At 48.3% G+C, this 24,363-nt stretch overlaps 1 protein-coding gene across 1 annotated transcript in view; it reads right to left on the bottom strand.

Annotated features, from left to right (window-relative positions):
* TEKT5 (tektin 5) overlaps nucleotides 1-17,045 on the bottom strand; it is a 38,443-nt gene extending 21,398 nt beyond the window's left edge. Inside the window, exons 1-5 of the mRNA XM_060124656.1 lie at nucleotides 16,470-17,045; nucleotides 13,493-13,576; nucleotides 12,770-12,840; nucleotides 7,032-7,175; nucleotides 2,963-3,185 (exon numbers count right to left, since the gene is read on the bottom strand). Coding sequence (XP_059980639.1) covers nucleotides 2,963-3,185; nucleotides 7,032-7,175; nucleotides 12,770-12,840; nucleotides 13,493-13,576; nucleotides 16,470-17,045 — 1,098 coding nt within the window. The remainder of the gene's footprint in view (nucleotides 1-2,962; nucleotides 3,186-7,031; nucleotides 7,176-12,769; nucleotides 12,841-13,492; nucleotides 13,577-16,469) is intronic.
* Nucleotides 17,046-24,363: the final 7,318 nt, after the last annotated feature.

Consider the following 24,363-nt stretch of genomic DNA (forward strand, 5'->3'; position numbering starts at 1 on the left):
GGGCCTAGAATTTTCCAGAAATGCCTCTTGCCAAGGGGAATCAGGCCAAGCTCAACAATTAACAGTTGAAATTTTAAAGAGAGCATTTCAGATCCTCCAGCTAAAGCAAACTGTTGAAAGGTGAAATGGTTGCTATATATTTATTTTCATTATATCAACTCTTTCCTTTACTATCTTAGAAAAACACTATGTGAGATGGTCACCAACCAGAAGACAAGTGAAATGTCAGTCGTGTCATGTTGGGGTCTGGCGTATTTCAAATGGGTGCTCACTCACTTGCAAAGCAGCTGGTTATTAAATAATGACTATTAATAAAAATCCACATGGTAGCAAAAACTCTGTGATCAGCAGTGATGGAGCTGCTAGTAATAATTCCAAACTTCCGTGGAGAAGTGTGGATAGGGAAAGGGTATGCACCCCACCCCACCCAGAAGATCCGTTTTCTCTCCATCAATAATACTAATACTTACAGTTACCTTTTACTGAGTGTTTACTGTGTGCCAAGCACTAACAGCTCCACAGAGATCAACTCACTAATCCTTACACTATCATCACCAAGTAGGAATTCTTACTCCTTGTTTCACAGATGAGAAACCAGCCACCAAGTCCCACCAAAGGACTTGCAAAGGAGTTCCCAAGTCACCTCCAGGCCTCAGACTCATGTGGTAAAACTTGACAATGAACTGTCTTTGATCCACTATAGAAAATGCCTCATTAAAAGAAAACACTTGCACAACAGCCAAAAGGCGAAAGCAATCCAGGCGTCCATGGAGGAATGAATGGATACACGACATATACATCCATGGAATATCGTTCATCCTTACAAAGGAAGGACATTCTGATGCAATCTACAACATGGATGAACCTTAAAGACATTGTGCTAAGTAAAATAAGCCAGACACAGAAGGACAAATACTGTATGGTGCCACTTATATGAGGTACCTAGTCAATTCATAGAGACAGAAAGTAGAACTGGTGGTTGCCAGGGGAGAGGGGAATGGGGAGTCATTGTTTAATGAGTATAAAGTTTAAACACAGGGTTCTTTTCACTTTGGGAAGATGAAAAATTGTTCTAAAGATGGATGGTGTTGAAATCTGCGCCACATGTGAAGATACATAACACAGAACTCTACACTTAATAATGGTTGCTATGGACTGAATGTCTGTGTTCCCCCAAATTCAGATACTGACACCCAATCCCCATTGTGACAGTATTAGGAGGTGGGGGTCTATGGGAGGTGATGAGGTCATCAGCTCATCAATGGGATTAGTGCCCTTATGAAAGAGAGATCCCGCACCTCTCTGCCGTGTGAGGACACAGGGGGAGGACAGTATCCATGAACCAAGAAGTGGGTTCTCGCCAGACACCACATCTCCCAGTACCTCGATCCTGGACTTCCCAGTCCTCAGAAGTGTGAGAAATAAATTTCTGTTGTTTATAAGTCACCCAGTCTATGGTATTTTTGTTATAGCCGTGCAAACAGAGTAAGAAATGGCAAATGTTTTGTTATGTATATTTTATCACAATAATAGAATGATTTTTTAAGGAAAGGAAGAAAGAAAGAAGGAAGGAAGGAAAGGGAAGGAGGGAAGGGAAGGGAGGAAAGGATGGAAGGAAGGAAAGGAAGGAAGGAAGGGAGGGAGGGAGAGAGAGAGAGAAAGGAAGGAAGGAAGGAAGGAAGGAAGGAAGGAAGGAAGGAGGGAAGGAAGGAAGGAAGGAAGGAGGGAAGGAAGAAAGAAGGAATCCGCAGGAGGTCCCTGTGCCTACTCCTTCCTCCAGCCTCATCCCACATTCATCCTCTTGGGAGCACTCGCCCCACCCCATCCTTTGGCTGCCTAACTCCTTATCCTCTGCTCTTAATGTCAATGTCACCTGCCTGTCCGATCTACCTGGTGTAAGAACTCCAGGAGAATCTCTGGCGAATCTCCTTGCTTCCTCTCATTACCACTTATCATAACCTTGCAATTCTTTTAGAGAAACTTGTTTTATCTGTCTCTCCATACCCCAGGCCAAAGGGTGGCCTATGTGGGTGGGCTTAGACTGCCCCTGTAATTTCCATTACACCCTGCCTGCAGCCCACAAAACCTCCCCAAATATATATACAGTAAAAAGGGGTACTGTTTTGCAAGTTCAGGTTCAAGACTAGTCCCCTGTCTCCCCACCCCCTTCCCACCAGATGTCATCCCTAAGTCCTTGCTGTGTACCAGTTGTGCAGCCACCACTGCTCCCTGACCAGAATATAAATCCCCTGAGGACAGGCGCCAGGGGACTGTCTGTGCCACTCCTCTTTTCATTCCAGCCCCGAGCACAGCATCTGGCACCCAGTAGGCGCTCTAAATTGAGCAGAGTATAAATTCCATGCAGAGAGGACTCCCCCAGGCGTGAGAAACAGCATGACGTGTTCAAATACAGGAGCAGGAAAAGGGCACGTCAGTGGGGGAACCGCAGGAGATGGTGGCAGGATTAGGCTGTCCTTCCTGCTCCTCAAATTCAAAAAGCACCCCACCCCTCCTGATGCTCTTGAAGCCCTTGAAGGTCAAGAGGTTACATTTCCAAAGATGCTGATGTGGGCGCCAGAGACCTGCTCAGACCCGTTTCCTGGGGCTCTGATACTGGCACCCACCCTCGTCGGTCACGCTTGGCCACATGCGCTCAGATGGAGAAAAGAGACCTGGGGGCCATCGGCAACACCTCTGGGTGTTGCTGTGACAGCCAGGCCAAGCTCCAAGCTCCATCATCCAGTGAGCAAGGAAGATTCACACCCAAGATGCTGGAATCCCCCAAAGGAAGCTCCCAGCCTCTGCCCCCTTTTGGGTGGACAGGCTCATAGACCGTGGGCTGCTGGGACCATTTCAGCAGCAGCAGTGGGGCGGGCAGCTTGACCAGAAGCTGCTGAGACCCAAGGGCGAGGGCCGGGGGCCTGGCATCATGGACGGTGGTCCGCACAGGCATCTCGCTTACCTTAGCCAGCTGCATCTGCAGCTTGTTCTTCACATCCGTCACCTCGGCGATGCGGGCATTGAAGGCCAGGTTGGTGTTGGTAAACTGCTTCCACATCTGATCCAACAGCACGTCGAAGAGGTTCTGGGCCTCCGCCCGCAGCTGGACAGAGTTGGCCTGCATGTTCTGCGAGTGCCTGATATTGTCGTTACTGAACTTGGCCCATGTCTCGGGAACGGAGATCCTGCAAGAGGCACGAGAGAGAACTTACCAGGCGAGGAGTCGGAGGTCTCCAGCAGGCTTGGAGATCGCTGAATCCGGGGTTTCCCAACCTTGGCACTTCTGACATTGGGGTCAGGATAATTCTCTGTTGGAGGGGGCTGTCCTGTGCACCGTAGGATGTTTAACAGCATCCCTGGCCTCTACCCACTAGATGCCAGTAGTAACGCTTCTCCAGTTGTGACAATCAAAAAAGTCTCTAGACATTACCAAATGTCCCTTGGGGGAGGGGGCACAATTGCCCCCAGTTGAGAGCCACTGAGCTGACCCAAACACCTCATTTACAGATGAGGCAACTGCAGACTAGCTGGTTTCCCGAAAGGGCACTTGGTGAGTTGTAGGAGAGGAGAGATTCCCCCAAAGAGCTTTTTTCTCTAACACTCCCTCCACCATCACCAAAAACACAGAGAGACAGGCCAAGAAGCGGGCATCGGGCATGATTCAGGGATGAGCCTGTGGCCATGCTACTTGCACTGACTTATTCATTCAACAAATGTTCTTTGAACACCTACCACATGCCAAGCCTTGTTCTAGGCACTTGGGATAGAGTGGGCAACATCCCTGTCCTCATAGTGATAAATTTCCGAGGGAGGCGGGGGAGATAGACAATAAATAAAGAAGATGTTCACACGTTGTGTTATGTTCTATGAAAGAATATAGAAGCAGGATGATGGAAGAGAGACAAATGGAGTGGGTCATTACGTGTCAGTCAGGGCCATAAAAGGAAATGGAATTTATTCTCAGATAGCGCCGAGGCGCTCATAGACTAGCAAATGCACGAAGTTGTCACCACCCCAGGTGTGAAAGGCAAGAGAGGGAGCCATGTAGAATAAATCCCCAACATCTTTCTCCTCCATCTCATGTTGGTGACCCTCCTATTGGCTGAACCCAACTGGGAACCAGATGGCAAAGACCCAGGAGAGGCAGTTTGTAGAGGGCAGGCTCCTCTCTAGGACTCACAACAAGGCAGCTAGAGAATGGATCTGGGAGGACAAATGGAGCTCAGGCTATATTGGAAAGGGCAAACTAGGGAAAGGGCAGACTGGGAAGGCTTCTTGGAGGCAGTGACACATAAGGGATTCAGTTTAGGGAACAGAAAGTTCTTCCTGGCCGAGTATGTAAATTCAGGCAATAAGCAATGAACTATTGTACAGGAGTTTTCTCCTCTGGGAACCTTTTGAGAAACAGAGACACATGCTTCTTTGAGCTGACTTCAGTCTCCGGATAAACCAGACTAGATAACTTTTCAAGGTCTTTTCTAGCCGGGAAGTCTCCAGTTCTTAAAATAAAGCAGATTTTTATTCTCAGGCAGTAGGAAAAAAAGAGATTCAATCATCTGAAATAGAAGTCTCTTTCAGGACATTTTAAAGCACACTTAGATTACATAGTGAATAGAAATATTTTTAAAAACATACAAAACGTGGTTGTTTTGTCTGGCTTTTGCAGGAGTTAAAATCAAGCCTCTGGAGAGGCCTTGGGCTCCTAAAGATGTGAGAGGGCACTGAGTCTGATCCAGAGCGTTCATCCAACGAAGACCTGAGGCTCAGGGAGGCGAAGTGTCTTCTTTTCCAAGGTCACACAGCTACTCACCATCAATAGAGGAATGAGGAGGCAACAAGGACAGCAGAGAGTGACCTGCAGATTTATTCCGAGGGTACCTCCCACTGCTCAATGGGACACTGTCAGTGTCAAGGGCAGCAGCCGCTAAGCCCTCCCCTGGAGCAGACAGCTGAGCTCCCCAGGGAAAGCAACCCGCTTAATCACACTCTCCCTGGGGGAATTTGCCGAGGCAGCCTGTCTCCTCACAGGTGATGTGCTTCAGTAGGGGGAACGTGCTTTCTGGAGCCTGTGTATTCTAAAAACATAGGACCCAGCAGGCTTTGCTGGGGAGGCAGGAAGGCGCTAGGGTAAAACAAAGGCCCAGTGTCCAACGTGGGCTCAGACTGTGGCTCTGCCACTCGCTGTGTGAGCTTGGACCAGTCACTGCACCTCTCTGAGTCTTAGTCTCCTCTGTAAAATGGGGATAAAAATGGTACCTACCCCCAGGGTTTTTGACCAACTGTGAAACCCCTATCACAGCACCTGACAATAGTAAGCACTTGATAAATGTTTATTATTCACGAGACCGTGGAAGCGCTCAGCACAGGGCCCAACCTATAGCAAACAGCAGGTAAAAGGCATCAGCTCGCATCTTCATCTTCATCATCAGTGGTTAATCCGTGGCAATGAGACCTTCGGTGAACAGAGATACGGCAACACAGAGCCTCCAAACGTCCTGTTGCCTGCCCAGACATGGCCCCGCTTTAAGAAAACCTCACATACAAAGCCCTGAGCTAGTACATCTGGGGAGCAATTAGTCACAAATGGCAGCTCTGGCTTTCCAGCTGGAGTCGCTGGATGGAGGACTTTAAACAGCAGACCCCTCCTCGGCACGGAAATCAGAGTCTCTGCCAGCCAGCCTGGCTGCCCAGCTTTCAGGGAGGCATCTGTTTGGGAAGGGAAACTTCCAGACTCCCTGTCCAGGTGGGCAGCCGTGGCTGAGAGGACTAGGCCCCCTGGAGGTCTTGTTCACTTTGCCAGCACCGTGGGCAGTCAACCTTGTCAGGAGGAGGAGAAGGGTCCCCAGGAGCTGTCATCGCAGGAAACCCCAAAGGGTCCTTTCAACACCTGCATATTTACTACGATCCAGAAAGCGACCCTGGTGTGGGCCAAGAAGACCTTCCCTTTCCTTCTCTCCTTTCCCTCGCTTCCCCCTTTCATTCATTCTTTCATTCAACAAATATTTATTGCACACCTACTATGTACCAAGCACAATGCTATGTGCTAGAGATTTTTTTAAGAAGGACCAAGATAGACCCCTCCCTCTGCATTGTACCCAGAGCATCTCTCTCCAGCCCTCATTATCCCAGACCTCGGACTGCCGATGGGGAAAGCACGCCTTCGTTCTGCACGCAATTCCGCGATGCTAGGACGTGTCCATGGCAGTGTCAGGCAGACAGGAGACGCCACCCTTATAGCTGTTGTGACGAGAAAATGAGGTCACACAGCAAGCACTCGATAAATGTTAGCCGTCGTCATTCCCCGACACGAGGCTCTGTGCCTAGCACTTCTCACGCCCACCTTTCCACACTCACAGCAACTCTGGGAGGTGGGTGCTATTTTTATCCCAGTGGTAGAGGTGATGAAACGGAGCCCAGAGAAATTAAATCCTTTGTCCCGAGGGTTAATGTGGAGGCTGGATTTGAAGGCAGACAGCCTGGCTCCAGGATCCACTCTTAAGCCACTGCCAGCATGGGCAGGCATCAGTTGGCTCTCCCAGCCAAACTTGAATTCCTCCTCCGGAAGGAGGAGGAATTCCTCCTCCTTCTGGAAATTCCTCTTGGAATTTGTTTGGTGGACTTGCCAATCCAGGTGTCTCAGCAGCAGCAGCTGTGGGACCCTCACGAGCCAATATCTTGCCCTCTCTTGCTGGAATTGGGATCTTGGGTGAAGTGGGGCAAACGTGGAAAGACAGTGGTGCTCCAACAACAAGGCCGATTAGCTCTCTCTCACTGGCTCCTTCAGGCTGCCAGAACCTCCCCTCCAGCCTTCCCCTGGAGCCAGTGGCTGCCCAACAGCCTTCCAGTAAATTCCATCTTAAGTTAGCCAGAATCGGATTCTGTAGCTTGCAACTCAGGATCCCCACTCAATCACACAGCCTCACACTCGACTGGTGCGCGATGCCCCTTTACGTTTCCTTAGCAGGCTCAGACCCAGAAACCCCTGCTGTCCTCGGGCACGGCCAGGTGAAGACTGACAGCCCGGTACTTACGTGCAATCAATTTTCTCCACGCCGTGGAAGAAGCTGATGCAATCTGATGTGTTCCGTAGGTTAAGGCACTTCTCGTCGATGAACTCGGCTGAGTTTTTGTCCTCGAGGTCCCTCTCCAGGACATGCTGAGCATCCCGGTTATCCCTGTGGGGGCAAGGACATGTCCCTAAACTGTGCACTCACCCAGCGTACCTCACCCAAGGTCACAGAGGAGGTCGGTGCAGAGCCACTGCTGGAAGCCAAGTCTCTGGACCCCCAGGAGGGTGCTCTGTCCACCCCCAGTGGCTTCCAGCCCTCTTCCCGCCTTGATGCCTCCCCGCGCACCTAGGGCCTCCCTGCACTACCCCACCCTCCCCCTAATCCAAGCAGACCTGTTGTCACTTAGAAAACATTTACTGTAAAGGGTCAGATACTACATATTTTAGGGTTTGTGGGTCACATGGTCTCTCTTGCAACTACTCAACTACGTAGGAAAACAGGCATAGATAATGTGTAAATGAATGGTTGTGGCTGTGTTCCAATAAAACTTTATTTACAAAAACAGGTGGTGGGCCAGATTTGGCTCTCCAGCTGTAGTTTGCTGACCTAATATAGAAGATATGAATTCACACTTTGGACAAAGCCAGGTTTCAATTTAAATTAGTTCACAAATCCTTGTGTCTGATGCTATGCCAGGCACAGAGGGAAGACATGAATAAGCCTCAGTCACTACCTTCAAGTGGCTCACGGATTTGTGTAAATAAATACCATAAAAAATAAAGAAAGAATGAAAAGAGCAACAGTGCAGGTTCAAAAAGGATACACAGTAACACAGAGGAGGAAGCCATTAACTCTGGGTGAGGGGTGGTCAGGGAAGGCTTCCCCAGAAAGTGTCTGAGCTGGGTTTTCATAACAATAGGAGCAGATATTATGGACAAAGTTGGGTTGGGGGGATGAGAATTCCAAGCTGAGGATACCACAGAGAAGCTAGAGACATCCAGGTATTTAGGGACCCATAAGCAGCTCAAAAGGCTGGCAGAATCAGGGACTGGCTGGAGTCAGGGAGTGGGTGGAGTCATGGACTGGGCAGGGTCAGGAATTGGGTAGATTCAGGGACTGGGCAGAGTCATGGCCTGGGCAGGGTCAAGGAGTGGGCGGAGTCAGGGAGTGGGTGGAGTCTGGGACTGAGCCAGGTGAGGAGAACACAATTGAGTGGGGCCAGGACTTGAGCCTGAAGGGCTGGTATCTTGGCTGAGAAGTTTAGACTTAAATGTCACTGTGTGCCAAGACTCCAGACATTGGAGACCCACTTTCATGATTCTTGCCATATTCCCAAAGTACCTGTACTATTATTTACCTGCTAATTTTCTTTTTTCAATCATAAATAAATAAAATACATAAATAAATGCATTTTTAATTCAAAAAGAGTCATGTACCACAATGCTCATTGCAGCTCTATTTACAATAGCCAGGACATGGAAGCAACCTAAGTGTCCATCGACAGATGAATGGATAAAGAAGATGTGGCACATATATACAATAGAATATTACTCAGACATAAAAAGAAACAAAACTGAGTTATTTGTAGTGAGGTGGATGGACCTAGAGTCTATCATACAGAGTGAAGCAAGTCGGAAAGAGAAAAACAAATACCGTATGCTAACACATATATATGGAATCTAAAAAAAAAATGGTTCTGAAGAATCTAGGGACAAGACAGGAATAAAGACACAGACGTAAAGAATGGACTTGAGGACATGGGGAGGGGAAAGGGTAAGCTGGGATGAAGTGAGAGAGTGGCATGGACATATATACACTACCAAATGTAAAATAGCTAGTAGGAAGCAGCCACATAGCACAGGGAGATCAGCTCAGTGCTTTGTGACCACCTAGAGGGGTGGGATAGGGAGGGTGGGAGGGAGACGCAAGAGGGAGGGGATATGGGGATATATGTATATGTATGGCTGATTCACTTTGTTATAAAGCAGAAACTAACACACCATTGTAAAGCAATTATACTCCAATAAAGATGTTTAAAAAATAAATAAATAAATGTATTTCAAAAGGAAAAATCTACATCACTGTCTTTAAAAGAAAACCAGTAACTGTTTCCAAACCTAAATGCAAAGTAAACACTAACAGAATGCTAGCTAGAATCTGTTGTCTCCAGTAGGTTCTAAGCCTGAAACTTTTTCTGTTTCTTTTTTGGTTGAAAAAAGGAAATTAAAGACGCATAAGCATTGATTGGGAGTTTTGCCTTGATGTCTTTTTTTTTTTAATTTATTATTTTTTAAAAATTTTTATTGGAGTGTAGATGATTTACAATGTTGTGTTAGTTTCTGCTATACAGCAAAGTGAATCAGTTACACATATAGATATATCCACTCTTTTTAAAATTCCTTTCCCATATAGGTCATTACAGAGTATTGAGAAGAGTTCCCTGTGCTATACAGTAGGTCTTTACTAGTTATCTAGTTTATATATAGCACTGTGTATATGTCAGTCCCAATCTCCCAATTTATCCTTCCTTCCCTTTCCCCCTGGTAACCATAAGTTTGTTTTTCATCTATGACTCTATTTCTGTTTTGTAAATAAGTTCATTTGTACCATTTATTTATTTATTTATTTTTATTAGGCTCTGGTGTTTCTCTTACTTTCTTTTTATAAAATTTAAAAATTTTTTAATTTATTTTATTTTTGGCTGCATTGGGTCTTCATTGCTACGCGCGCGCTTTCTCCAGTTGCAGCGAGCGGGGGCTACTCTTCGTTGCAGTGTGCAGGCTTCTCATTGCAGGGGCTTCTCTTGTTGCAGAGCATGGGCTATAGGCACGGGGTTTCCATAGTTGTGGCACGCAGGCTCAGTAGTTGTGGCGCTTGGGCTTAGTTGTTCTGCGGCATGTGGGATCTTCCTGGACCAGGGCTCGAACCCGTGTCCCTTGCATTGGCATCTCCCTTCCTCTCCCTGTCTCTGTCCCTCTGTCTCTCTCATCTTTATCTCCTTCTGCCTCCTCTTGCTTGGTTTCTCTCTGTCTCGGGGCCTCAGTGTACGTCTCTCTCTACCTCTCCCCTGCCTGTCTCTATCTTTCTGCCACGTTCTTTTTCTGCTATGGATACTGAAAGCTGGTGAGAGGTTTCAAACAGGCTAGGAACAAAGAAATTAAATCCTCATGCTGGGTCTGCACCCATCAGGATGCACAGAGGGTCATGTTGGAGCAAGGAGAGCCATCCTGGGGCCCTTATGGCCTTTGGAATTGGCAGAGCCGTGGGGAAATGGGGCCCCATCCTGCCTCATGAGGTGGAGTGTGAAGAAAGACCAGAATGTAGAAGAGAAACGTTCCAGAGCATCAGAGGGGAACCTGGGGCCTCAGAATCCCGGGTCAGCTGGTCCAGCCTCCTGGCCCTGGCTAATGAGGCCTGGGAAGGGAGACGACGGCCCCATCTCCCCCAGATGGAGAGCCTGGCCAGTGCCAAGACTCGCCCTGCTGTCAGCCCACAAGGAAAAGCCTGAGCCTGGCTCCTCCCAGTCAGGAAAGCCTTTTCTGCTTTGCTGGGGCACCTGGTGAGGTGAGGACACAGCTCTGAGCAGATGCAGGCCTCAGGCCTCGCCTAGAAAACCATGAGTCAACAGCCCATCACCTGCCTGGGGCCAGGGCGGCCACCTTAGCAGGTTATCGGCAGAGCTTCCCCAAGGGCAAGGTCACACTGAGTTCTGCCCTGTGGACGAGGCTCTGGCCACTTCCAGGTTAATTAGGCTGCCCCCCCCCCCCCCCCCCCCCCCCCCGCAGCAAGAGCTTCCTCCCTGCAAGATGACAGGTGTCCTCTGAAAAGGGGCCGCCGCCCAAGGTCAAAGGGCCTCTCTCCAGGGTGACTGGGCCTCTGGTCCTGGCAAAGAGGAGAGTCCCTTCCACCCGCTCTCATCCCCTCCCCACCCACACTGCCTCCACTGCTTTCCTCCCAGCCTCTCCTCCTCTCTTTTCCTCTTTCTCTGTGTCTGTCCCTTTCCATCTCTTCATCTCTCTCACCTCTTGATTTCTCTCTCTGTCTGGCATGTCTGTGAAACTCTCTGTCCCTCTGTCTCTCTACTCATCTCTCTCTGTTTATGGCTTCGGGTCTTTCTGTTTCTGTCTCTTTTTCTCTCTGACATCAGAGTTCACTGTGTCTCTCATTCTGCGTCTCCCAGTCGATGAGACCGTCTTGATCTTTCTACTTTTCCTGCACAAGCAGCGCTCCACCCACCCCAGTTCCAAGATTTCCCTTCTGCTCCAATTTCAAGTGTGGGCTTTTGTTCACTCTTCCGGCTCAAACTGTCCCATTTCCCAAACCTCAGCCCTCCCGTCACTCTAACACCAAGTCTTGTCACAGCCCCACATCAACCACAAATGGAAAACCATGCTCTTTTGCCAAAAAATAGGTGATTGTAAACATAGGGCAAGAAAAATACAACAAAGGCATTTGCTTGCCCAAAGACCTCCCTTTGTTAAAACGTTCCTGTTTAAGTACAAGTATCGAAGGGTTTTAAGTGGATTAATGTGTAGACGAATATTAGGCAAACATAGTCCAAGTGGTAGGTCGGAATGTCAGAAGTCAAGACAGAGGCACATAATGATGGAATTCAACCGTGCTTTCATCCATTCAACTGTCACCTCAGTCACTGCTGCATTTGCATCTCATTTCCACTTTTCTCCACCTCTGATGTCTCCCTGGGTTTTCCCAACTCATCTGCCCCTGACCACACCCTTAGATCTGCAGGCAGCTTTTCAACACTGTCCTGGACGCTCTTTATTTTCTTTTTACAGGATAATTCTCTCCTACCTCTGCCACCCATTCTTACAGCCTCAGTGGAGTTGAGGGGCTGCTGTGTGTGTGTGTGTGTGTGTTTGTGTGTGTGTGTGAGGTAGGGGCGACTGCTGTTTCTGGGGAAGAACAAACCAGGGCACCAAGCTCCCGGAGCCTATCTGCAAGCTTCCTTACCCCTTAGCATCCCACGCAAGCTGCCTACGTCCTCCACACAGCGGGAAGGGGCAGCCCTGGCCAGGTGGCCAGCCCGTCTTGTTAGCTATATCTGAGTAAACAAGGAGAAACCAGCAGAGCAGCCTGCCTGCAAGTGTTAAAGGCAAGTGCCCAGCTCAAGGGCCAGGCGGGAAGGCTGCTGCCTCCGGGCGAGCTGGGTGCCAAGGGCTCATCTATGGGTCCCAAGCCCGGTAAAACTCAAGCCTCCCTTTAATTATGGGGGCGCCTCCTGCCTTGTCATGATACCAGTTACATAATCTTCCAAGAACAACAAGCTGATTCCTTTGAAGACTAAAAGGAACAGTGGCTCAAGGTGTCCACCAGCTCCCCTCTGGAGAGGCCCGGGCCCCTCACCTTGATACCCAACGCCACCCACTCTCTGCCATGTCCCAAAGTTCAGGACTCGCATGGGGAAGCCACAGGCTAAGAGGAGCCTCAGCGAGGCCAATGTCTTTTGCCAAGGCTCTCACCGCAAACAAGAACCACCAATGCTGTGCTAACTCGTGAAAATCAATAGTGTGCATCTCAGTAACATCATACTGATAGACAGATCAGCCATGGTGATAGCACTTACCTCGCTGAAACTGACAAATGCGACAGATCAGGACTTTTTTCTTTTCCTGGAGAGCTGGTTGTTAAAAGCTCGCCAGCACACCACTGATTGAAAGAACCACCTGGAGACGCGGGACCCCTGAAACCTGGGAGACCCAAAACAAACTCCAAGAAAAGGGAGAGTAAGCAGCTCTTACCGCATCTGGATGTCAATCCTCTGAGCTAGTTTTCTCAGCTGCTGTTGGCAACATTTTAGCAAATCTACTTCCTGCAATGAAAGATGTCAGAAAGAGTGAGGCCCCTTAGAAACTCACAGCCTCCTGCCTCCCAGGCCAGTGTTCCACCCCTCATCTCTCACTGCCCACCCTCCATCCCACGAGGTGAAATGTCAGGGTGGGGGTCCATTTCCTGCCTCGACCAGCATGATCCCCGGGCCAGGCACCTGAGGGTCGACTGTGGAAGCTACACCTTCTCTGCCCTGCTGTCCTTTCTTTTTATATACTTCCAGAGTAAAAGAAAAGGCAGCACCTACTATGCACCAGGGGTTCATTCATAGACCCTTTATTTATCATAAAATATGATACATTCATATTTTATCATTGAATTAAATAATACATATGAAGTGATACACTGTGTGGCATATAACAGGTGCTCAATAAACACTGGCTGTCACTTTTGTTATTTATTGGTATTACTATTATGATGCCCATTTTGGAGAGGAAAAGACTGAGGGTCAAATGACCTCCTTTCTCACTGTTTCTAAATTGCAACCTAGGCCCCCACCCACGCTTTCTGAGCCCTAATTTTGCATGGGGTGACACATGTGTCTTCTGCTCCTGACAGGCAGCTCAGAAACCTCTCTGACCAGCTGGGCTTCCCTCCTCCCTCAGGGGGCTGGCCAGACCCAGGGGGCATCTTACCCGGATAAGATTTTTCTCCACGTTGTCATGGACCAAGTCAATCCCCATCCTTTTCTCTCGCTGGTACAGACACTCCAGGGCCACCTGTAGGAGGCGTAGGGAATCATGTATTCTCCCTGCAGCTGTACGTAGACCGTGAGCAGAATTGACTCACATCTACCTTTGCCATGGTCTGTTTCATTCCTGGGAAACCTGGATGCTTCATGTGGTCCCATCACTGTGCGTTTGGATGGGCTTCTGCCTCCCCTTCTCCATCAGTGAGGGCTGTGGGACGCTGAGATGGTAGATGGGTGCAAAATCGGTGCACATCTCAAGCTGGCCATGCTGGTTAAGTCAGTTTGACAAATGTAAAGCGCTTAGAATACTGTCAATAAGAATTACCTGTGAATATATATGAACACCCTTTTTGGAGATCTCTAAATGGGGGAAGAGCTTTGGAAAGTGACATAGGCCAAGTGAGACCCAGGCAACCCTGCCACATGGACCTTATAACCATCATGGAGACATGAACAGAGCAGAACAGAAGCCAGGGGAGTGGCTGCTCGGTGGAGCTCCTGCAGCAGCAGACTGTCAAAGACTTGTGATGGGTCACTGGCCTGTCATGTCACGAAGAGCAGCGGCAGTGAGAAGGAGGCAGGGGAGCACGGCATCCAGTGTTGGGATGCAAATGTATCTGGGAACTCAGAAAGGAGGGCGAGCACTTGACGCCACAAGAATTTACTGCCCCCTTCTCTGTGTCACACTGGGGACACTGCAGTGAACTAAACAGTCCCTGCTCTTATGGAGTTCTAACAGAAGAGAGAGAACACACACAAATGAACATAGAAGAAACTCAATCATTTCTGACTGTGATAAGGGCTGTGATGAAAATAGGGAGCTGTGGGTGGGTGGGGAATAACAAGCAGGGTGGTCAGGGAGGACTTCTCTAAGGAGGTGGCAGACCGAGACCTGAATTATGAGAAGCAGCAGAAATGAATGGGAATAATGCACCAGGAAGAGGGAACAGCCAGTGCAAAGGCCCTGGGGTAGGAGGAGCAGCAGACAGGAAGCCATTGGGCCTGTGACAAGGAACTCAGATGTTAACTAGGATGCATTAGGAAGCCATTGAGGGGGTTTTAGTGGGGAGGTGCAGAGATCTGGTTTAATATTTAAAACCATCCCTCTGGCTGCTGTCTGGAAAATGCGTTGGAGGGGCTAGAGGTCAGGAGGCCAGGAAGGAGGCCGTCACCATTGTCCACTGAGAGGCACCTGGAATGAGGTGGTAACCTTGGAGTTGGAGACAAGTGGATGGAAGTGAGATGCCTCTGGTCCCTGTGCCCCCTTGTGGCTGTCACAGGGGGCCACGTGATGGGGCAGAGCTGGGCTTTCCAGACAGGCTGGGGGAGTGAGGAGAGAGTCAGGGAGAGGGGAGGAGCGCTAGATTTCAGATTCTGCTTTGGGTCTCTGAGCAGCAGCCCTGCCCACTGTCCTTCCAGGGGGGAACATGGGGGCATAGGGAAACAGTAGGGACCCCCATCCCATAGTGGTGAGAACCTGTGTCTTGTCTCCAGGGGAAACATGGAGGTAGGGCCTCTCCTACAGAAGCCCCCACGCCAGACACAGAGCAGGCGCGGCTGCAGGAGGTTTGCAGGCAGGGGTTCTGCATTCGCACACGCTCCAGGGAGCAGCAGAACGTCATCTCGTGTGGCCACAATGATCTCCCACAGCAAAGGCAGATAATCCCAGTTCCTCACCCAGTGTCCACTCCAGGACCCAGTGAAAAATGCTCACTTACCCAGACTCCTTTGCACCCAGGGAGCCCATGTGAGTTCTGGCAAATGGGCTAAAAATGGAATCACATAATGGACCTTCTGGAAAATTGATATTCCCTGATAAAAAGGGACAGACACAGTTGGCATTTTGCCCCTTCCCTACCCCATCCTCCTGCCTCGACTGAGAATTTCCAAATGCTCCTGGCAAGTGGGAGTTTGCAATATGAGATCTGAAACGTCCTTGAAAGTAGTAGGACAAAAGCCCCGTGTTACGGATGGCCAAGCAGATAGGAGGCTGGGTCCCTTCTGGTATCACGTGGAGGGTGCAGCATCCTCCTCTTTTCCTCTGGAATTCTCATAACAGAAAATGAAATTCCTATTTGGCTGAGCTGCTGTACTCAGATAGCTGTTTACATGCAGCCTAAAGCTATCCTAACTGCTCCAGGATATGGCTGGAGACTGGGAAACCAAAGTGTGGAGGATGTCCACATTCAGTTATTTATTCAACAAATACCTCCTGAGTGCCTGCTGTGTGCCACACGCTGTGCCAGGATGGGAAGACATTCAGAACATTGGTCTAGATGACAGGCAGTCAGCACAGACACTGCTCACTGAGGACCAGCATAGACATACTGGTCCCCCACAGCTGAACAGCAGTCCTTGGTGAAAAAGCAGACAAATCCCTGCCCTCATGGTGCCTATACTCTAGTGTGTAGAGCAAAACAAGAAGTACATTGTACAGTATGTTAGCAGGTCTTAAGGGCTACAGAGAAAAATAGAGCAGTTATTTGAAACACATCTTCTAAAGACCATCACATACACTAACACACAGGCTTGTGATGTCTTTATGAAATCCCTGTGATTTTGATGTAACCCCAAGGAGAAAAGGAAATTCCATTCAGTCTGAGGAACCCTGATTGGACTGGGATTATTGTCAATTGACTAAGTTTTATATATATATATAATTTATATAATATAGAATAAAATTATATATTATATAATTATATAATAAAATTATATAATTATATAAAATTATATAATATATAATAAACGTTATATATATTATATAATTTTAGCTTAAAGCCGATTATAGATGATGATGCAGCTCAAACTGAGCTGCACGGCGCCCATCACCTTGATCTTCACTCAAGGGGAGTGTGGGGGGCTGCATTGCAGGCGTGGTATCCCAGCGGCCGTCAGCCCCCCCCCCCGCACCCCACACTCACCTGCAGTGGACAGTTCAGTTCCTCGGCCGCACACTCCAGCCGCCTCTTGACTTCATCCAGGCTGTGGTTCTCATTCAGAAGCCTCTCCAGCTCATAGCTCAGCTCCGACTTCCAGAAGCCAATGTCCGACAGCCTCTGGCCCAGGTTCCGGCCGGTCCCCTCCTGCATCTGGCGCGTCAGCTGGTCCTTGTTCTGCATGAGCCGCATGGAGTCGCCCATCAGTTGGTTGGCCCACAGCCGAGAGGCCTCGGCCGTGTGTATCTGCAGCTGGTTGGACTGGTCCCAGTCATGGGGCCTGTAGCGACAGAAGAGCGCTGAGCGGACGGCCGGCAGGGTGGTGGGCGGCCGCAGGGCGCTGCGGCACGTGGCTCCCTCGTCCAGGCAGGTCTGGGTGTTGGAGACCTTGCAGAAGAGGCTGGGACTCCATGAGTTCAGGTAGCGGTACCCAGGCAGGTAATAGGGCTGGTAACACCCCTGGCTCACCGGGGCCGACGCAACCGGGGGCAGCGTGCTGATGCGACAGGCTTTCTTGGGGCCACAGTAACTGGCAGTCTGAGTGGTTCCAAGAAACTCCATCTTCCACCATCAGCTCCGCTAGGGCAAAACTGTGCCTAAGGGGGCCAAGGCACCACAGGAAGGGGAAGGAGCTTCTCTGAGGGATGGGCAGAACCTCTATGACTCGGCACTGTTGTCATAAAGCCTGGGGGGGTGGGGCCTTACTGGGACCCCTGCTCACTTGCCCCAGCTGAGGCCATAGCATCACAATCAAAACCCGGGCCAGTGCTTCCCTGGTGGCGCAGTGGTTGAGAGTCCGCCTGCCGATGCAGGGGACACGGGTTCGTGTCCCGGTCCGGGAGAATCCCACATGCTGGGCCCATGAGCCATGGCCGCTGAGCTTGCGCGTCCGGAGCCTGTACTCCGCGGCGGGAGGGGCCGCGGCAGTGAGAGGCCCGTGTACCGCAAAAAGCAAAAATGCTTTGCCAAAAATTTTCGGAGAGCTCAGGGGTTTTTTGGGGGCCTGAGCCACCTGTCTCCTTGCATGGCCCTGCAATAAACCTTTCTCTGCTCCAAACTCCAGCGTTTCCGTTTGTTTGGCCTCACTGCGCATGGGGCACACAAACTTGTGCTAACAGGTGTGGAGAGTAGGGGAGACGCTTGGTCAGATCTGCAGATCACTGCCTTGGCCTCCACTCCAACCCGCTTACGAAATGTCAGTCACTGAGTCAGTGACAGCGGTTGAGGGGCTCCCATGGCCAGGAAGGTCGCGTGTGAGGAAATCTGCTCAGTGCTCTCCGGGCAGAAGAGGCCTTTCCCTCGAGTGGAATCCCAGCTCCGTCCCCTCTCCCAGCCTGGAAAATGCCCAGGATTGTGCCTCCCTCGGACGCTGTGAGAATCAAGTAAACGCAGAACAAGGTACTTAGCACCTAGTGTGTGATCAACAGTTGTTATTGGTGTTACTATTATTATTAGACTACACTTTGCCACATCATTTCATGTAATCCTTTTGCTCACGCCTGGAGGTGGCGTTATTCGAGCCCTCATTTTACAGGGGGGCAAACTGAGGCTCAGAGAGGTGCATTTGTTTGCCCAAGGGCACACAGCTAGTCTTGGGAAATGGCTCAGGTAATGCCGCTTCCCCTGAGGATAAGGAGAGCCAGATAAAAGCCGTAGATGTGCTTTGCAGTGGGGCTGCCAGGGAGCTCAGAGAACATCTCAGTGAAGTCGTTTCTATTTTTCTGCCAACATTTTATTATAAACAATTTTTTTTAAATGCAGTGGTTTTAAAACACTCTAATATGGAAGGTTGTCTTCAAATAAACTCTTGCACAGAAGCAGGGCACGTGACACAGACCCCTAAGTTGCTCTGGCTGGAGGGAGCCAGAGGTGCGGGGGGGTCCCTTCCCCCAAGTCCTTAGGGCTCCACAGAGCACAGTGGGAAGACCGTGATTCAGCCCACCCCCCTCCCCATTTCACAAGAGAAGAGGCACGAAGGTCACCTACCAGGAAGTGGAAAAGCCAGACTCCATGTCCACGTTTTCCGAAGTCACACTAATTACCTAGAGAAACGCTATGATTGTTATGATCATCAAAAAGCGTTCTGTTAAATTTGGAATCATGTAACTAGATTTACTGTGATCACTCTGTAATGCAGACAAATATTGAATTATTAGGTTGTACACCTGAAACTAATATAACATTATATACCAATGTTTCCTGAGAAAAAAGAAACTGGAATCATGCCGTAGGTGAGTGTGGTGTATTGGTTTCCTATGGCTGCTGTCACAAATCACCACAAAGTTAGTGACTTGACACTACACAGATGTATTCTCTTACAGCTCCCGAGGTCAGAGTTCCAAAATGAGCCTCAAGGGGCTCAAATCAAGGTGTGAGGAGGGCTGGTTCCTTCTGGAGGCTCCGGGAAGAATCCGATTCCTTGCCCTTTCCAGCTTCCAGAAGCTGCCTGCATCCTTTGGCTTGTGACCTCTGCCCGCATCTTCAAAGGCGGCAGCTAGCATCTTCTCTCCCCCTCCCCCTACCCTCCTGCTTCCTTCTTACAGGACCCTTCTAATCACATCAGACCCACCCAGATAATCCATGGTAATCTCCCCATTGGAGATCCTTAACTTAGTCACACCTGCAAAGGCCCCTTTACCATGTAAGGTAACATATCCACAGGTTCCTGGCATTAGAATACAGACATCTCTGGGGGCGGGGCGCTATTATTCTGTCCACCACAGTGAGCAATGTAAAAGAATACCGGGTGATAAGAAAGGCAAACAAAAGTACCATGCTGTGGATGGTCCAAATGTGAAGACCCAGGGTTAAGGGGGTGAATCAGAGCATCTCCTGAACCATTGCTTTTCCCAAGGTCTTGTTTATTTATGATGCATTTGTTTTAAGTTCTAAAAACAATACTGTGTGTGTCTCACCTGGACTCTAGTCCCCATCTAGTCCTTTCAATCTGCTCCTCTCGCACGTGAATGTGTCCACAAATCACCTGAGGACTGCATTAAAATGCATATTCTGATTGAGTAGAGCTGGGGGCAGGGCTGGAGGTGCTGCATTTCCTACAAGCTCCCAGGTGAGGCTGGTCCACAGACCACACCTGGGGTAGTGGGGCCCTGAAATAAGTCCTATGAGGGAAAGGACCTTATTTGCTTTTGCTCATATTTGTACCCATAGCACTTAGAATAATACCTGGAGTATAGTAGGTGCACAATTTGGGTTTGTTAAATGAATTAAAAAATGGATGTATAGATGGATAGGTGGATGGGTGTATGGCTAGCTGCGTAGATGGATGGATGGATGGATGGATGGATGGATGGATAGATGAAGTGACAAAATTTCAGATGCCATTAAATGAGAAAGGTAAATTCAAAACAGTTGGCCATGGTTCAACCAAAACTCAGCGAAAAGGAATAGTAAAACCTGACAGCTCAGTCCAAAAGACTCAAGGAATCACCTTCTAAAAGTTTAGAAAGTGAAAATACTCAAATACTTTGTGTGTGACTGTTAGGGAACTCCTGAGCAGTGACTTCCAAAGCATGGGGCAGTGGAGTTTTTAGGGTTCATCCATGGTGAAGCAGGTGTCAGTACTTCGTTCCCTTTCATGGCTGAATACTATCCCAATCACATGTCTAGACCACATTTCGTTTAGCCATTCATCCGTTGATGAACATTTGGGTTGTTTCCACTTTTTGGCTATTATGAATAATATTGCTGGGAACATTTCTGTGCAAGTTTTTGTGTGGACATAAGTTTTCAATTTTCTTGAATAGTTACCAAAGAGTGGAATTGCTGGGCCCTATGGTAATTCTGTTTTGATTACTGTTGAGTTTTAATAAAATGTAAATCAGCACATTTTATTACTTAGTTTTTAAATAAATATTGTATTATCCATAGAAGTTAATTCAAGGAACTCTCAACTACACAGTCAGCCACCACACACACAGGCTGGGCCACACATGTTTGGTTGGACAGTAAGTTCCTAACGCCTGGGAATCTCTCTTTGGGCTCAGTTAGTGTCTCCAAGCCCTTGGGGTGCTTTGCACCCCTGCATCCAGACAGTAGACTTAGCACACACAAGGTTAGCCGTGATGGGAAAATGAAACCGGAACACGGACTGCTTCCATTCTGTCATTCTATGTGACACTGGGAGTTTTTATTTGTGTCTAGGATGTAAAGCAGTGAAACACAGTGTGATCTGCAAGGCGTAATATTTTTGTTTGGAACGTGGACGTTTCAGTTCATGCATGACATCTTTTACTGAACTCAGTATCTTTAAAATCGAAATGTAATCTTTGTATCTGTCAACTGTATCAAATCTAAGAAAGTAACCAGGAATATAATTATTACTGGGAATATTATTGTATAGAGGAGGAAGGTGTTTAAAAAAAAGTCTGCTCTGGGTGTTGAATATACTACACACGTCACTGGTTAGAGATCCCTCATCCACCACTAAAAGATGTTTTTTTTCAATCTCTTGTAAAAGAGATTCTTTCAATCTCTTTCCGGCTGATGGAAAACTCATTCAATTTCTGAAATCCCTACGGGAAGTGGACTAGGAGATGCTGGGGAGATGGGGGAGAGGGGACCCGACTGACCCCCGGAATGGGGTTTGCAATCCTCCACCCCAGCTCCGCCTCCCGATCATTGGGGACCCCTGGCCTAGCATTGCATTAACTCTATTTTTTTTTTTTTTTTTGCGGTACGCAGGCCTTTCACTGTTGTGGCCTCTCCCGTTGCGGAGCACAGGCTCCGGACGCGCAGGCTCATAGGCCATGGCTCACGGGCCCAGCCGCTCCGCGGCGTGTGGGATCTTCCCGGACCTGGGCACGAACCCGTGACCCCTGCATCGGCAGGCGGACTCTCAACCACTGCGCCACCAGGGAAGCCCTTACTAACTCTATTTCATTGCCATCTCTGCCTGCAGCTGCAGCATTGAGATGGCTGCCTGACTTTTTTTTTTTTTTAGAAGTTGGGGGTAGGAGTTTATTAATTTATTTATTTTTTTCTGTGTTGGGTCTTCGTTTCTGTGAGAGGGCTTTCTCTAGTTGCGGCCAGCGGGGGACCACTCTTCATCGCGGTGCGGGGGCCTCTCACTATCGCAGCCTCTCTTGTTGGCGGAGCGCAGGCTCAGTAGTTGTGTGGCTCCCTGACTTTCACAGGCTGTGAAGGGACAGCTCCACGTCTGTGAATTTAATGTGAAATCCATCCGCCTGCAGAAGAAAGGCCTGGAGAGACTGTCTTAGGTGAAGGCTGGAGCAGCGCTGTCCAGTGATAGAACTTTCTGCAGCGGTCACCTCAACGAGTCAGCAAGCGTTCCTTGGGCGCCCCCTGCAGGTAGATAGGAATCTGTCACTTGTCCTTCCCACAGCCAAAATCTGTGACTGGAGATGACTCCAAAGCAGTGTTTAGAAAACTGGAAAAATAGGGTCACACACAGGAAAGAGAGAAAAAATCCAGGAAGAAGCTGCTTTCAATTCAACATCCGTGTCAGTTTGTATCATTCAAAAACTGAAGTTATATTTTACAATATAGCTTTTTTTTTTTTCACTTTGAATTTCGGAAGATATCTTTTTGGTGCTTAGAGCACTGGCCCTGGCTGGTGTCCAACGACTCAGCAATCTTTCTGGAAATCTACCTGTGGATACACACATACATGTGTGCTAAAACACACGTATATGTGCTCACTGCTGCATTGATTGTAGCAGAGAAAAAGTGCAGCTAACCAAATGGCCCTCAGTACAGGATGGCTAAATAAAATATACGACACCTATTCTATGGAGAACTCTGCAGCATAAAAAGAAGTTAGGCCTGTATTTGCCGATATGAAAAGATTTCTGAGATATCAGTGTAAGTGAAGAAAGCAAGATATAGAAGATTATATACCCTATGGTACCACTTGAGCAGATATGTAGGTAATTGTATATGAACAAACACTTCTGGAAAGATACACAGGAACCAGTGCCTGAGTGATTACCTTTGGACAAGGACAGGAGTGGGACGGAGGCACAGGGGGAGACTTTTATTTTTTGATTAAGCCTTCCATACTGCTATATATACACAGTCGACCCTGGAACAACGTGGGGGGCAGGGGCGCCGACCCTCAACATGGCCGAAAATCCGAGTATAATTTATAGTCGGCCCTCCTTATCCACCATTCCACATCTCAACCAACTGTAGATGGTGTAGAAATGTTGTATTTATTATTGAGAAAAATCCAGGTATAAGTGGACATGGGCATTCAAACCCATGTTGTTCAAGGGTCAACTGTAATTTTTCTTAGTATATATGTAATATATGCAATATATATAGTATAAGTAACATACTATATATGTAATATATTCACGTATATAACCTAATAGGACATCTACTTCCCGCCAAGATTGGGTAATAGGGATTAGCTGTACCCTCCCATCTGAAACTACTCAAAATATATGAAATGATGATTTTCAAGACACTGGACATCAGGCATGAAGGACAGTCCTCCCTGTGAGATGGGAAACAAATGAGGTGAGTCCTCCAACCACCACAGCTCACTGCCTGGACAGAGTTTCCAGGCCATGGTGCAGGGAGGGGGACTGTCTCCAGTTAAGGGAACCAGGCAGGTGGGACACCAATGTGTCTAGAGTCTGAAGGACAGAGCTCGAAGGAGGAGGGAGCTGCCCAGAGAGAGCTCTGTAGACTTGCAGATGGTTCCCTTGGTGTCCAGCAGAGAAGGATCAGTGCACACCTGTGAGGAAATGACCCCAGGCTGGGGAAGAACAACCCCAAAGCATCAGAGGGCACAATCCCAGAGCTCCCCCAGGCTGGGAATAGTTCCCCATCCCACCAACCACAGTAGATTTCATCATCTGTGCAGCATCAAGTCAAATTCGCCTAAGTATTAGGGCAAAATTAGTCCCAGACTCATTACCTCTCTGGTCCTGCCTAATAAAGCTTAAAAGCAGAACCCCAAAGATTAAAATGTTTTCAGTCCGTTTGCTGGTGTCCCAGAAAGAAATCGAGAATATTTGTAAAAATACAAACATTTTCAGCACTCAGTAAGGTAAAATTCACAATATCTGGCATCCAATAAAAAATTGGATCGCAATTGAAAAAACTGCAAAGAAGGAGGAAACTAAGACCCATTATGGGGGGTGGGGGTGGGGGTGGATCAATCTAATGAACCCAAGCCAGAAGTGATACAGATAATAGAATTAGTAGACAAGAACATTGAAAAAGTTATGACAACTACATCAGTGTGTTCAAGAAGACAGAGGAAAAATTGGCCACATTAAGTGGAGACTTGGAGGATGTTAAAAAACAAAACAAAATACCTGAATTGAACTTCTGGAGAGGAAAAGCACAATGTCTGAGATGAAAAATATACAAGATGAGATTAAAGGTATGTTTTAGTCGACCAAGGCTGCCATACAAAATACCATAAACTGACACAAAATACTCTAAGTACCAGAAATTTATGTCTCACAGTTCTGGAAGCTGGAAGTCCGAGATCGGGGCCAGCACAGTCGGGTTCTGGTGAGGTCTCTCTAGTTGGCTTACAGACAGCCGCCTTCTCACTCACTGTGTTCCCACATGGCCTTTCCTTGTGTGGAGAGAGAGCAAGCTAAGTGTCTCTTCTTATAAAGACTAATCCCATCATGTGGACTCCCTCTCCTCTCCATGACCTCATCACCTCCCAAAGGTCCACCTTCCAATACCATCACATTGGGGGTTAGGGCTTCAACATATGAATTGGGGTGTGCAGAGTGGGGCAACACAAACATTCAGTCTATAATAAGGCAGATTAAATACTGCAGAAGAAAAGATTAGTGAAGTTGAAGAGAGAGCAACAGAGACTACCCAAAATGAAACAGAGAAAAAAAAAGACCGAGAAACAGAACTATAG

This window comes from Lagenorhynchus albirostris, chromosome 15, assembly GCF_949774975.1.
Source record: "Lagenorhynchus albirostris chromosome 15, mLagAlb1.1, whole genome shotgun sequence".
Classification (NCBI taxonomy): Eukaryota; Metazoa; Chordata; class Mammalia; order Artiodactyla; family Delphinidae; genus Lagenorhynchus; species Lagenorhynchus albirostris.